At 34.7% G+C, this 12,144-nt stretch overlaps 1 protein-coding gene across 6 annotated transcripts in view; it reads left to right on the top strand.

Annotated features, from left to right (window-relative positions):
• POT1 (protection of telomeres 1) overlaps nucleotides 1-12,144 on the top strand; it is an 85,398-nt gene that overhangs the window by 36,729 nt on the left and 36,525 nt on the right. For all 6 annotated transcript variants that reach the window (XM_072784428.1, XM_072784429.1, XM_072784431.1 and 3 more), the window contains one exon: nucleotides 9,150-9,280. In XM_072784428.1, coding sequence (XP_072640529.1) covers nucleotides 9,150-9,280 — 131 coding nt within the window. The remainder of the gene's footprint in view (nucleotides 1-9,149; nucleotides 9,281-12,144) is intronic.

The following is a 12,144-nucleotide window of genomic DNA, read 5'->3' as shown; positions in this document are numbered from 1 at the left end:
AGGTTTATTCATGTAGCATGTATCAAAATGTATAGTCATGGTATAGCATGTGTTCATGTTTATTGCTGAATATCAATATACTTTTATAGTTATTTAACAAATTATTCTAATTGTTTTGTCTTTCTTACTTTCAATACAAATTCTCTGAAGATAGAGATCATTGCTTAGTATAAATCCTTAAATCTAGGAATACCATCTACTGTGATTGCTTAGTATGTGGAGTAAAATGTTAAATCCAGACAGAATTCCAGAATAACATTTATGAAGTCACAGAATATTAGCCTTCATACCTGTCCTGTGTTTTGTTTTTTTTTTGTTTTTTTTTTTTAAGATTTATTTATTTTAGAATGCAAGTATGAGTGAGGGGAGTGACAGAGAGAGAGATCTTAAGCAGACTTCCCTCGGAATGTGGAGCTAGACACAGGGCTCAATCTCATGACCCATGAGATCATACATGACTGGAGCCAAAATCACAAGTTGGACATTTAACTGACCGAGCCACGCATGCACCTTTCTAATTTGTGTTTAATCTGTATATATACTAATATATATGTTCATGTATACATCTCTAGCATAATATTTATGCTTTCTTTCCTGCCTTTCATTACTTTTTTTCTTTTTTTTAAAAAAGATTTTATTTATTCATTCATGAGAGACATAGGCAGAGGGAGAAGCAGGCTCCCCTCAAGGAGCCCAATGCAGGACTTGATCCCGGACCCCAGGATCACACTCTGCACTGAAGGCAGATGCTTAACCACTGAACCATCCAGGCATCCCTCATTACTTTTTTCAATATGATTAAAACATGAGGAGAAATTTACCTAATTTTACACCAGCATAATAAAAGGAATGCTACTATATGTAGTAAAGTTTTCTTATAAAATTAGTAAGATAATATTGCCTTGATTCAGTGAGTTGCCTTCATAACTTTAGTTGGGTGTTTCAGTAATAAACTTTTATACAAATGGAAATTTATTGAAATGCTGATTGGTTTATAGACAGTGCTGTAATAGATAAAAAAAGGAGGTGACTCCTTAATTTCTCTTTCTTCAGTCTCATTGTTAGTGTATAGAAATGCCACTGACTTCTGGGCATTGATTTTGTATCCTGCCACGCTACCGAATTGCTGTATAAGTTCTAGCAATCTTGGGGTGGAGACTTTTGGGTTTTCTATGTAGAGTATCATGTCATCGGCGAAGAGAGAGAGTTTGACTTCTTCTTTGCCAATTTGAATGCCTTTAATGTCTTTTTGTTGTCTGATTGCTGAGGCTAGGACTTCCAGTACTATGTTGAATAGCAGTGGTGAGAGTGGACATCCCTGTCTTGTTCCTGATCTTAGGGGAAAGGCTCCCAGTGCTTCCCCATTGAGAATGATATTTGCTGTGGGCTTTTCATAGATGGCTTTTAAGATGTCGAGGAATGTTCCCTCTATCCCTACACTCTGAAGAGTTTTGATCAGGAATGGATGCTGTATTTTGTCAAATGCTTTCTCTGCATCCAATGAGAGGATCATATGGTTCTTGGTTTTTCTCTTGCTGATATGATGAATCACATTGATTGTTTTACGGGTGTTGAACCAGCCTTGTGTCCCAGGGATAAATCCTACTTGGTCATGGTGAATAATTTTCTTAATGTACTGTTGGATCCTATTGGCCAGTATCTTGTTGAGAATTTTTGCATCCATGTTCATCAGGGATATTGGTCTGTAATTCTCCTTTTTGGCGGGGTCTTTGTCTGGCTTTGGAATTAAGGTGATGCTGGCTTCATAGAACGAATTTGGAAGTACTCCATCTCTTTCTATCTTTCCAAACAGCTTTAGGAGAATAGGTATGATTTCTTCTTTAAACGTTTGATAAAATTCTCCTGGGAAGCCATCTGGCCCTGGACTCTTGTGTCTTGGGAGGTTTTTGATGACTGCTTCAATTTCCTCCCTGGTTATTGGCCTGTTCAGGTTTTCTATTTCTTCCTGTTCCAGTTTTGGTAGTTTGTGGCTTTCCAGGAATGCGTCCATTTCTTCTAGATTGCCTAATTTATTGGCGTATAGCTGTTCATAATATGTTTTTAAAAGAGAAATTAAGGAGTCAATCCCATTTACAATTGCACCCAAAAGCATAAGATACCTAGGAATAAACCTCACCAAAGATGTAAAGGATCTATACCCTCAAAACTATAGAACACTTCTGAAAGAAATTGAGGAAGACACAAAGAGATGGAAAAATATTCCATGCTCATGGATTGGCAGAATTAACATTGTGAAAATGTCAATGTTACCCAGGGCAATATACACGTTTAATGCAATCCCTATCAAAATACCATGGACTTTCTTCAGAGAGTTAGAACAAATTATTTTAAGATTTGTGTGGAATCAGAAAAGACCCCGAATAGCCAGGGGAATTTTAAAAAAGAAAACCATATCTGGGGGCATCACAATGCCAGATTTCAGGTTGTACTACAAAGCTGTGGTCATCAAGACAGTGTGGTACTGGCACAAAAACAGACACATAGATCAGTGGAACAGAATAGAGAATCCAGAAGTGGACCCTGAACTTTATGGGCAACTAATATTCGATAAAGGAGGAAAGACTATCCATTGGAAGAAAGACAGTCTCTTCAATAAATGGTGCTGGGAAAATTGGACATCCACATGCAGAAGAATGAAACTAGACCACTCTCTTGCACCATACACAAAGATAAACTCAAAATGGATGAAAGATCTAAATGTGAGACAAGATTCCATCAAAATCCTAGAGAAGAACACAGGCAACACCCTTTTTGAACTCGGCCATAGTAACTTCTTGCAAGATACATCCACGAAGGCAAAAGAAACAAAAGCAAAAATGAACTATTGGGACTTCATCAAGATAAGAAGCTTTTGCACAGCAAAGGATACAGTCAACAAAACTAAAAGACAACCTACAGAATGGGAGAAGATATTTGCAAATGACATATCAGATAAAGGGCTAGTTTCCAAGATCTATAAAGAACTTATTAAACTCAACACCAAAGAAACAAACAATCCAATCATGAAATGGGCAAAAGACATGAACAGAAATCTCACAGAGGAAGACATAGACATGGCCAACATGCATATGAGAAAATGCTCTGCATCACTTGCCATCAGGGAAATACAAATCAAAACTACAATGAGATACCACCTCACACCAGTGAGAATGGGGAACATTAACAAGGCAGGAAACAACAAATGTTGGAGAGGATGCGGAGAAAAGGGAACCCTCTTACACTGTTGGTGGGAATGTGAACTGGTGCAGCCACTCTGGAAAACTGTGTGGAGGTTCCTCAGTTAAAAATATACCTGCCCTACGACCCAGCAATTGCACTGTTGGGGATTTACCCCAAAGATACAAATGCAATGAAACGCCGGGACACCTGCACCCCGATGTTTCTAGCAGCAATGGCCACTATAGCCAAACTGTGGAAGGAGCCTCGGTGTCCAACGAAAGATGAATGGATAAAGAAGATGTGGTTTATGTATACAATGGAATATTACTCAGCTATTAGAAATGACAAATACCCACCATTTGCTTCAACGTGGATGGAACTGGAGGGTATTATGCTGAGTGAAGTAAGTCAGTCGGAGAAGGACAAACATTATATGTTCTCATTCATTTGGGGAATATAAATAATAGTGAAAGGGAATATAAGGGAAGGGAGAAGAAATGTGTGGGAAATATCAGAAAGGGAGACAGAACGTAAAGACTGCTAACTCTGGGAAACGAACTAGGGGTGGTAGAAGGGGAGGAGGGCGGGGGGTGGGAGTGAATGGGTGACGGGCACTGGGTATTATTCTGTATGTTAGTAAATTGAACACCAATAAAAAAAAAAAAAAAAAAAAAAAAAACAGGAAAAAAAAAAAAAAAAAAAAAAAAAAGAAGAAAATAAAAGGGGTGTATGTGGATGGGTGGATAGATGAACAGGAAGACCGGTAGAAATACCTGGAGAATCAATGCTTAAGAAATACAATTTAAAAATACTTTAAAAATTAAAAAAAAAAAAAAAAAAAAAAAAAAAAAAAAAAAAAGGAGGTGAAACAACGTTTGTGAAGGAATTTTTTGTGGATTGTATAATTTATACATGCATGCTTCTTTGATTAGATGAATTACCAGCTTTCCCTTACAGTAAAACTCCAAGGCAATTTACACTTAATCATGCTGATGAAATTAGGTGAATTACTCAAGATTGCAGAATATAGGACTTAATTTATCATTTGTTATCTTTTCCAGATTTGTATGAGATTACATGAGGAGTTAGTCTAAATGCTTTGTCAGCAGTTTACATATGAAGTTTTATTAAAGCATTAAAGTCAAGACTTTAATCAAGTTTAAATATATATTTTAAAATGTATTTAAAGTAATTTATATTTATTTTTATATTACATTAGCACCTAAATGTACTATTTAGGTAGGTAAGGTAAAAATACTGATTTATGAAAGCTCTTTCTACTCTTCCTAATTTTCCTACTGGTGTTAGCTATCAAGAAAATGGACTATTATCTTTTAGCTTTGTAACTTCATTGTTAAAATATGAAGTTGTTTGTAATTTCACAAGTTATTTTTCCTCCATTTGGGAATGAGTTAAAAATGAGGCATGGGGAAAGTAAGTATATTTATTATTTTATGTAGTCATTTTTGATGGACTGTTTATTTGGTAAGACATTTCACTTCCTTGAAGCAGTAAAACATTTAGCAGTTTACCTTGTTAGTATTTGTTAAAATGAGTAGCTTAGTTTCTGGTCATGAATCATATTAGTTGAAAGAACCTGAAAGCTACTTAATATTTCATTTAGATTGTTACTTGTTTTTGTTATTGAGAGTGAATTATTAGACAAGATTTTTTTTAAGATTTTATTTATTTATTTTAGAGCATGCACATGCATGAGCAGGGGGAGAGGAGCAGAGGGAGAGAATGCCAAGCAGACTCCCCACTGAGCAGGGAGGATCCTGACATGGGGCCTGATCTCATAACCCCATGACCTGTGCAGAAATCAAGAGTTGGATGCACCCAGGTGCCCCTGGACAGTTTTTTTGTTTTTTCTTTTGTTTTGTTTCTTTTTAATGCCACTTGTTTTCCTGAATCTGAATTTTTGTTTCCTTCTTTCTTTGTTAATAAAATCTTATTATACAAAAGGATTTGAACACAGGTGGGTCTGTTTGGTTTAAACTTGATAGAAGTCATGGATAATGCTTTCAAAGGAGAAAATATAAGTCAAGAGAAAAAGAGTAAGGAACAATGACTTACTAGCATATGATAGCTCACATATGTGGTGTGCAAATATGCTCCATCTAAGGATATGCCATTTTCATCTACATAGAGTCACTTACATGAAAACATACAAATGTGTAGATTTCAGGCCTTGCAGTCACATCCCGAAGCAGCTGGGGAGTGCCCTCTTCTGCATAAATCTGTACCAGCACATGGAGCCATCCCATTTACTGACTCAGTTCTGAGCACATACTGAACCACTTGGCAGATACATACCTGCTATGTGTATCTTTAGCCATCCCCTGAGGTTACTGTTGTCTCTCGGTGATCCATTCTTGCTTCAACTCTGAACCTGACAAAGACCCTAACCGTCCTAACTCTGAACCTGACACAGATACTTCTGTGGGGGAGGGAGTGGAAGGGCCCAGGAAGGAATGTGTACATTGCAAGTAGCACGTATGTCCCTCTTACTGATGGTTTATATGAAAAGGCCAGAATGTAGATGCATGTATGTGTGCAGCCATGACTGCTACTCTCTTGGACTCAGTGAAGTTCCTCTGGAAAGCTCTTCAGGTTGTCAATATTCCTATTTGAAAAAGGGGCACCTTTTTTCTAATTTATAGAAAGGCACTGCAAAAGCTAGTAAAGGCCCTGTAGATAGTAGGACTATTTTCAGTGTCCCCTGGCATCCTTTGCTGTCCATTGAGTCATTTTTTGGAAAGCTGACACTTTTCTTAGGAAAAACAAAATAGTTTTCAATATTTTGAAATTCAGATTAAACCTTTTTTTTTTTAAAGCCAAAATCCCAGTGTGATTTTTTTTCACTTATTCTTTAATATTATATATGTGCTACAGGACTCAACTGTGTCACTTCACCTTAGCTAAGATTTAAATTTAGCTATTATTATTTATGTCTGCTAAATTTGCAGTTTTGTTTTTGTGTTGTAGCCCCAATTTATAAGAGTGGCTCATTTCGAGCCATATAAAGTGAGAAGAATAATAAAGGATTACTAAAACTTAAAATAACATTATGAATATAAGTAGTAAATAGTTCTCCAGTACAAATATGATGTGTAAGTTTGCACATTCTATTACAAATGAATCTGCAATATGTAATTTTGCAGAAGCTATCAAGAAACAAAAATGTGAAAAAGTCAAGTTTGACGATGCATACCTGAATCGGATTTTGATAGACTAGTAATTTATTTGCCCTGTGTTTTGTTTGTCATGAAATTTTATGAAACTGAAAACCTTCAGAGCATTTGTGTTTTATTCAAAGCATTTATTTGTACTTTGAACAGATTTCAGTAGAATTTTCAATAGAATCTAAAGTGTGGCTGTCTTTGCATTTAGCTTTTGATTTCATCTAATCAGGGTGAAGGGACTGCTCTTTCAATTTTTCTCAGTGACTATCTGCAAAAACTTCTCAGTTCTTAATTCTTAACAGTGTTTACATAAAGCTAAAGAAGAAACTCGAAGATAGTGTCTCCAAAGTTCTTTATCTTCTTTTTACAATACTTGAGCAATCCAGTGCACTAGTGAAGCTTCATTTTACTCTTGTATCTGTCTTCTAAGCAAGGTCTCATTTTTCCATTTTAAAAATCAATTTAGTCCTTTACAACATAGATAGGAATAATGACAAAATAATTACTAGGGTAATGAAATAGCAAAATATTTCAAGATACAGGAATACAGATGATTAAGATCCCATAATTCATCTTAGATTTATAGAAGGGTACAAGAAAGCCATATGATAACTGGGGAAAAAAAAGGCTGTGTGTTTGATTCTATTAAAAATAAGTAAAATTGGGCAGCCCGGGTGGGTCAGCGGTTAAGCTCCGTCTTCAACCCAAAGTGTGATCCTAGAGACCCGGGATTGAGTCCCACATCGGGCTTCCTGCATGGAGCCTGCTTTTCCCTCTGCCTGTGTCTCTGCCTTTCTCTCTCTCTCTCTCTCTCTCTCTCTGGTCTTTCATGAATAAATAAAATATTTTAAAAAGATAAATAAAATTGACCTTTGATATTTTATAAGACTGCTAAGAGAAAAAAATGTCATGAAACAATATTCCTCACAAAGAGAGCTACTGAAAAAAAACTTCAGAATATAAATTTGGATCCAGTAGATTCTGCTGATGTATTAAGAATGAGAATGTAATATATTTTACTTTTTGAAGATGCTTATCAAGGTTTTATTTTTAAGGTTGTTTTTTTTTAATATTCTCTTAGTTGTTTCCCTTTCCTCATAGAATCAGATTTCTTTTCCTCCCTCCTTCCTTAACTCTCTCCTTGCCCTTCTTCCTCCCTTTCCCTCCTATTCCTTTTCCCTGTCCCTTCACTCCTGCTCTCTTCTCCACTCTTCCCCTCTTTCCATTGTCCACCAGTCCTTTTTTCCTTCCTACCTTTCTTCCCTCCTTCCTTCTAATTTTGCTCTGTATCTGGTAATTGTTTATCATCTTTATATTTAAAACTAGGTATGGTTTATTTTAGGTTATAAACATTTGTCTTGTTTGCTTTTTATGTAAGTACTTTGTTTTTCCATACTGTTTTGATTACTACAGCTTTGTAATACATCTTGACGTCTGTGACTGTGATACCTCCAGCTTTGTTCTTTTTCATGATTGCTTTTCTGTTTTGATTTTCTCCTTGAATGGGAAATTTGATAGAGATAGGGCATGTTAACTGACATTGTCACTGTTGGGTGGGTGGAAAGAGCTGCCCAACTGGCTCTGGGCTCCCTAATGTGTTAATGAGGAGGGATTCATTCTGGGTGGTAACACCCACACCGGAAGCCTTAGCACTTCCGTTATTCAGTGAAATATTCTTGGAAAACAGCCTGTATTCATGGAAGTGGTAGGTTTAAATACTCTGCCTCCCAACCTGAAACCATTTTCCTGGGCAATACAGATCATGATGGGTGGTTATTGCAACAGTTGTTCTGTTTGTAAACCTTTAATCAACCTTGATTTTGGCTCTACTTTTCACTGCCACCCTTAATCTCAGTGACTCCCATCTTCAGTGTAACCACTTTATACTGTCTTCTGGGTTGTCTCCTCTGTTAATTTTATTCCTAACTCTTTATTTTCCCTTCTTGAAACATGTTGCTATCTTCTCTCCTGCTCCTTCACTCTCCTCTCCTCTCTTCCTTCACTGTTGTGGGTTTAGGCTTTTCTGTCTCGGTACTATAAGTACTAGGGTACTAGGGAGTACTAGAAGTGAACACATTTTCTCAGTGTGCAACTTTCTGGAACATGCATATCAAAAAGCAGCATCTATCAGAGTTTTTACTACCACTAGTATTTGAAATTTTCATTTTCATAGCAGCCCAACTATTAAATTTTTTTGCCAGCTAAAGTGTGTTTCTTTTTCTAATGTGTAATCTTCTATAAGAAATTAGCAAATTCTCATTTTTTTCTTTTGAGTTTGTTGTTAATATAATTTTCTATGAATTATTGATTACTTTGAATTACAGTTACTGTGAAGTCCTGGGTCTCATAAGCAGTTTTCATAGGATCTTTATGCAGTACATTGAGTCTTTAGTACATTTGCTTCAAATATCTGCTAGTCTTTTCTTTTCACCCTAATTTTAATTATGTTTATTTTATCAGTTATTTTTATTTGAACATGCTTATCTGCTTCATGATTTCTAAACTTTGAAATAATAAAGTTACTACCTCCCCAGACAATTTATGTTAATTAGGACTTTTATTTTTGTTTTACTAAACTTTCTAAAATTAATTTCTGTGAAACACTCTTGCAGAATAATTTGGCAGGGCATTTTAAGAGCCAAGAAATTGTCTCTGTTTTGATCCTGTTCAAAGCTTAATTAAAAGGAGGGATAAGAATTTGTTTGGTGTCTTGAATTCAACTATATTCTTATTTTGTCAAATGGTTTGAAATACTAAACGGTAAAATATTTTTGTGTTTTCCAGATTATTGCTCGGTTGTAACAATTGTGGACCAGACAAATGTAAAGCTAACCTGCATGCTCTTTAGTGGAAATTATGAAGCCCTTCCAATAATTTATAAAAATGGAGATATTGTTCGCTTTCACAGGCTGAAGGTATAGTTCATACTATCTAGAACTTATCTGTTTGAAGAGAACTCTATTTTTCACTAATACTAGTTAGCACTAATTATGTGGTTACTGTGGTAGAACATGACATCAAGCATTTCAAGAGATAAGAAGAAATGTAAATAATACCAGACTTCAAATAATTAATATTAGGAAGCCTTTTCATTTGGACAAATTTCCTGCCCTCCTTCTACCAAAAATGTGTTAGATGCCAAGATTAAGACTAGTTGCATTGTCTTCTCACTTCTGAGTATAGATTGATACTTTTAGAGGTTTTCCATGTAGAGCTGGGTTAAAAAAAAAAAACCAAACATATACATATACACACATACACACATACATATATAATGTATGTATATAAACAATTGAGAAGTTCTATTTTCCCTGTTTGTTGTATTAATTCAAGTACAGTGAAAGCATTGAGAAGTATAAAATCAGTAAGTTCATCTTCTTTTATGAAAAATGTATTAAAGCATGAACAGATATTTTGGTACTTTTAAAATTATGCTAGCTGTCAAACAATTATATGTAAGGAAACCTTTAATATGAAGGTAGAGCTATTAAATAGTATGTAATTTAAAAAGAAATTACTTTAATATTTTCAGGCCTTTAGGTTTTAAGCATTTTAATCCCTTCATCTTTTCCTCTTGTTACATGGGTTTCCATGAAGCTCTTTTATTATCTTGGTTGTCTTTTTTTTTTTTTTTTTGTAATGCTTCAGTTTATCGTGTCTCTCATGGTCAGTGCGATGCTCATAAGCGAGCAAAATATTCTGGAAGTGTTCTATTCTTGGCTTTGGTGGGAATTACCTTTCTTAATCTCTATGCCTTTCCCCGAGAATAGGAGAACAGTAGAGAATATTTGTGAAAAGTTAAAAAGGAAATAGAAGTATTGTCATTGTAGCACTATATTTCAGGTTTATTCCAACTTCAAAAAATAACTTATTTCCTACACACACTTTTTTCAGACAGTATACTCTTCCCTACTAATGTTTTTAGTTGTTCTTGCTATTAATTGAAGTAGAATATACATCTCAGTTCTATTTGTTCTAAAGAGAATAGACTCTAGGTTTTGTTTTCTAATGTCTGGCTTATGCTTGTGTGATTCAACCATATTACTGCATATAGTTTCACTTTGTTCATTTTCATTGGTAAGTGGTATTCCATTGTGTGAATGCATCAGAATTTATATAATCTGGGACATTCAGTAAGTATGAGGATATTATGCTGCTTATAAATAGTCTAATACATGGTTTTTAGTGAATATATATGTTAATATTAATTTTATTTATTAATGGAAAATTTACTGGATAGACTACATAGATTAGCTATATCATGTTTACTTGAAGATAGATCAATAGAATTTATCTGCTCTGAAGAATAAGGATAAATAAAAGATTGACAGAGCCTTAGGGACCTGTGAAATAATGTTAAATGGTGAAACATGTCATTTGAGATGCACAAGAAATCCATGTGAATGGGAAACAAAAGTCTTTATAGAAATAAATAGAAACAACCAGAATTTTTCCAAATTTGATAGAAAACATGGACCTAGAGATTTTAGAAACTCAGTGCACCCCATGCATGGCACCACAAAGAAAAACACTTAACCAAATCACTGTGAAACCACTGAAAAAGATCTGAAAAAAAGATCCTCATATGGGCTGGCAGAGAAATAAGACATTCCATATAGGAAACCGTAATACCAGCCATCTTGAGAGGAACAAAACAATGATAAATTTAGAGTGGTGATAGATAATTTATTCACCTGGAATTTTGTATCCAGAGAAAATGTTTTTCAAAAATGAGAGAATCCATGGCCAGTGTCTTCACTACAAGTAAATGCTAAAGGATGGTATTCAGGACAAAAAAGAATGCTACTAACCAGAAACTTCATGGTTAGGAAATGATTAAAAACAAACAAAAAAAGGAAATGGTGAGTAAATGGTAAAAGATACTGTTTTGTAGTTCTTCCCATAATTTCACTAAAAGATAAATGGCTGCTTAAAAGAAAAAGAAAAACATTTAGGAAGATGGAGTTTATAAAATATGTAAAAGAATATGAACGATAGCTCAAAGGATGGTTAGTATAGTTAAATGGAATCATACTATTGAAAGGTTAGTACCTTTAGAGGTTATTACACTTTCGGTAGAAAGTGTAAAACAGATATGGACATGTGGGGAATGTGATATGGAAAGTAGGGATTATGTAGTAGAACTATATTGATTCCAAGTAGACTTTGAGATAAGGATTCTTTCATAGCTCAGAGGAAGTAAACAGAATACTAATAAGTTCAAAATAAGACAAAAGGAAAAATAGAAAAGCAAAATTTTTAAAAAGCAAAAACGGAGACACAAAAGGAAAACAAATAAGATAGTAAAATATAACCATATCAATAACTTTTATGTAAATGGACTAAACAGCTCTTTTGTATGGGATAAGTAGACTGAATAAAAAAAAGCTAAAACAAATATCACTCCCTACAAGAAATGAAGACACAAACAAGTTGTGAGTAAAACTGTAGAAAAGTTATACCAAGCAAACAATAGCATAAAGAAAATGAAAACACTATTTTAATATCACAGTATTACAGGAGATTAAAAAGGGATGCATCTCATAAGGACAAAAAGGTTTCTTTGTGAAGAAGATACAACCATGGTAAATGGACATACACATGAATCCACTAGCTGAGCTTCAGAATTGGAAAGCCAGAGTCTTTGTTGATGATCTTGGCTCTCAGTCTGCTGAAATCATAGCCTCACTGCATTGAAATCATAGCCTCACTGCATCTTAGTCAAGTTGAAGTCTTGTACTTTAAGTGTTCTAGTTTTCCTTGTAACAGTCATAAGTAA

The sequence above is a fragment of the Canis lupus genome, chromosome 18 (genome assembly GCF_048164855.1).
Source record: "Canis lupus baileyi chromosome 18, mCanLup2.hap1, whole genome shotgun sequence".
NCBI classification, from domain to species: domain Eukaryota; kingdom Metazoa; phylum Chordata; class Mammalia; order Carnivora; family Canidae; genus Canis; species Canis lupus.
Note: the sequence above shows the minus strand (reverse complement) of the source record. Positions and strands in the feature narration are given on the sequence as shown.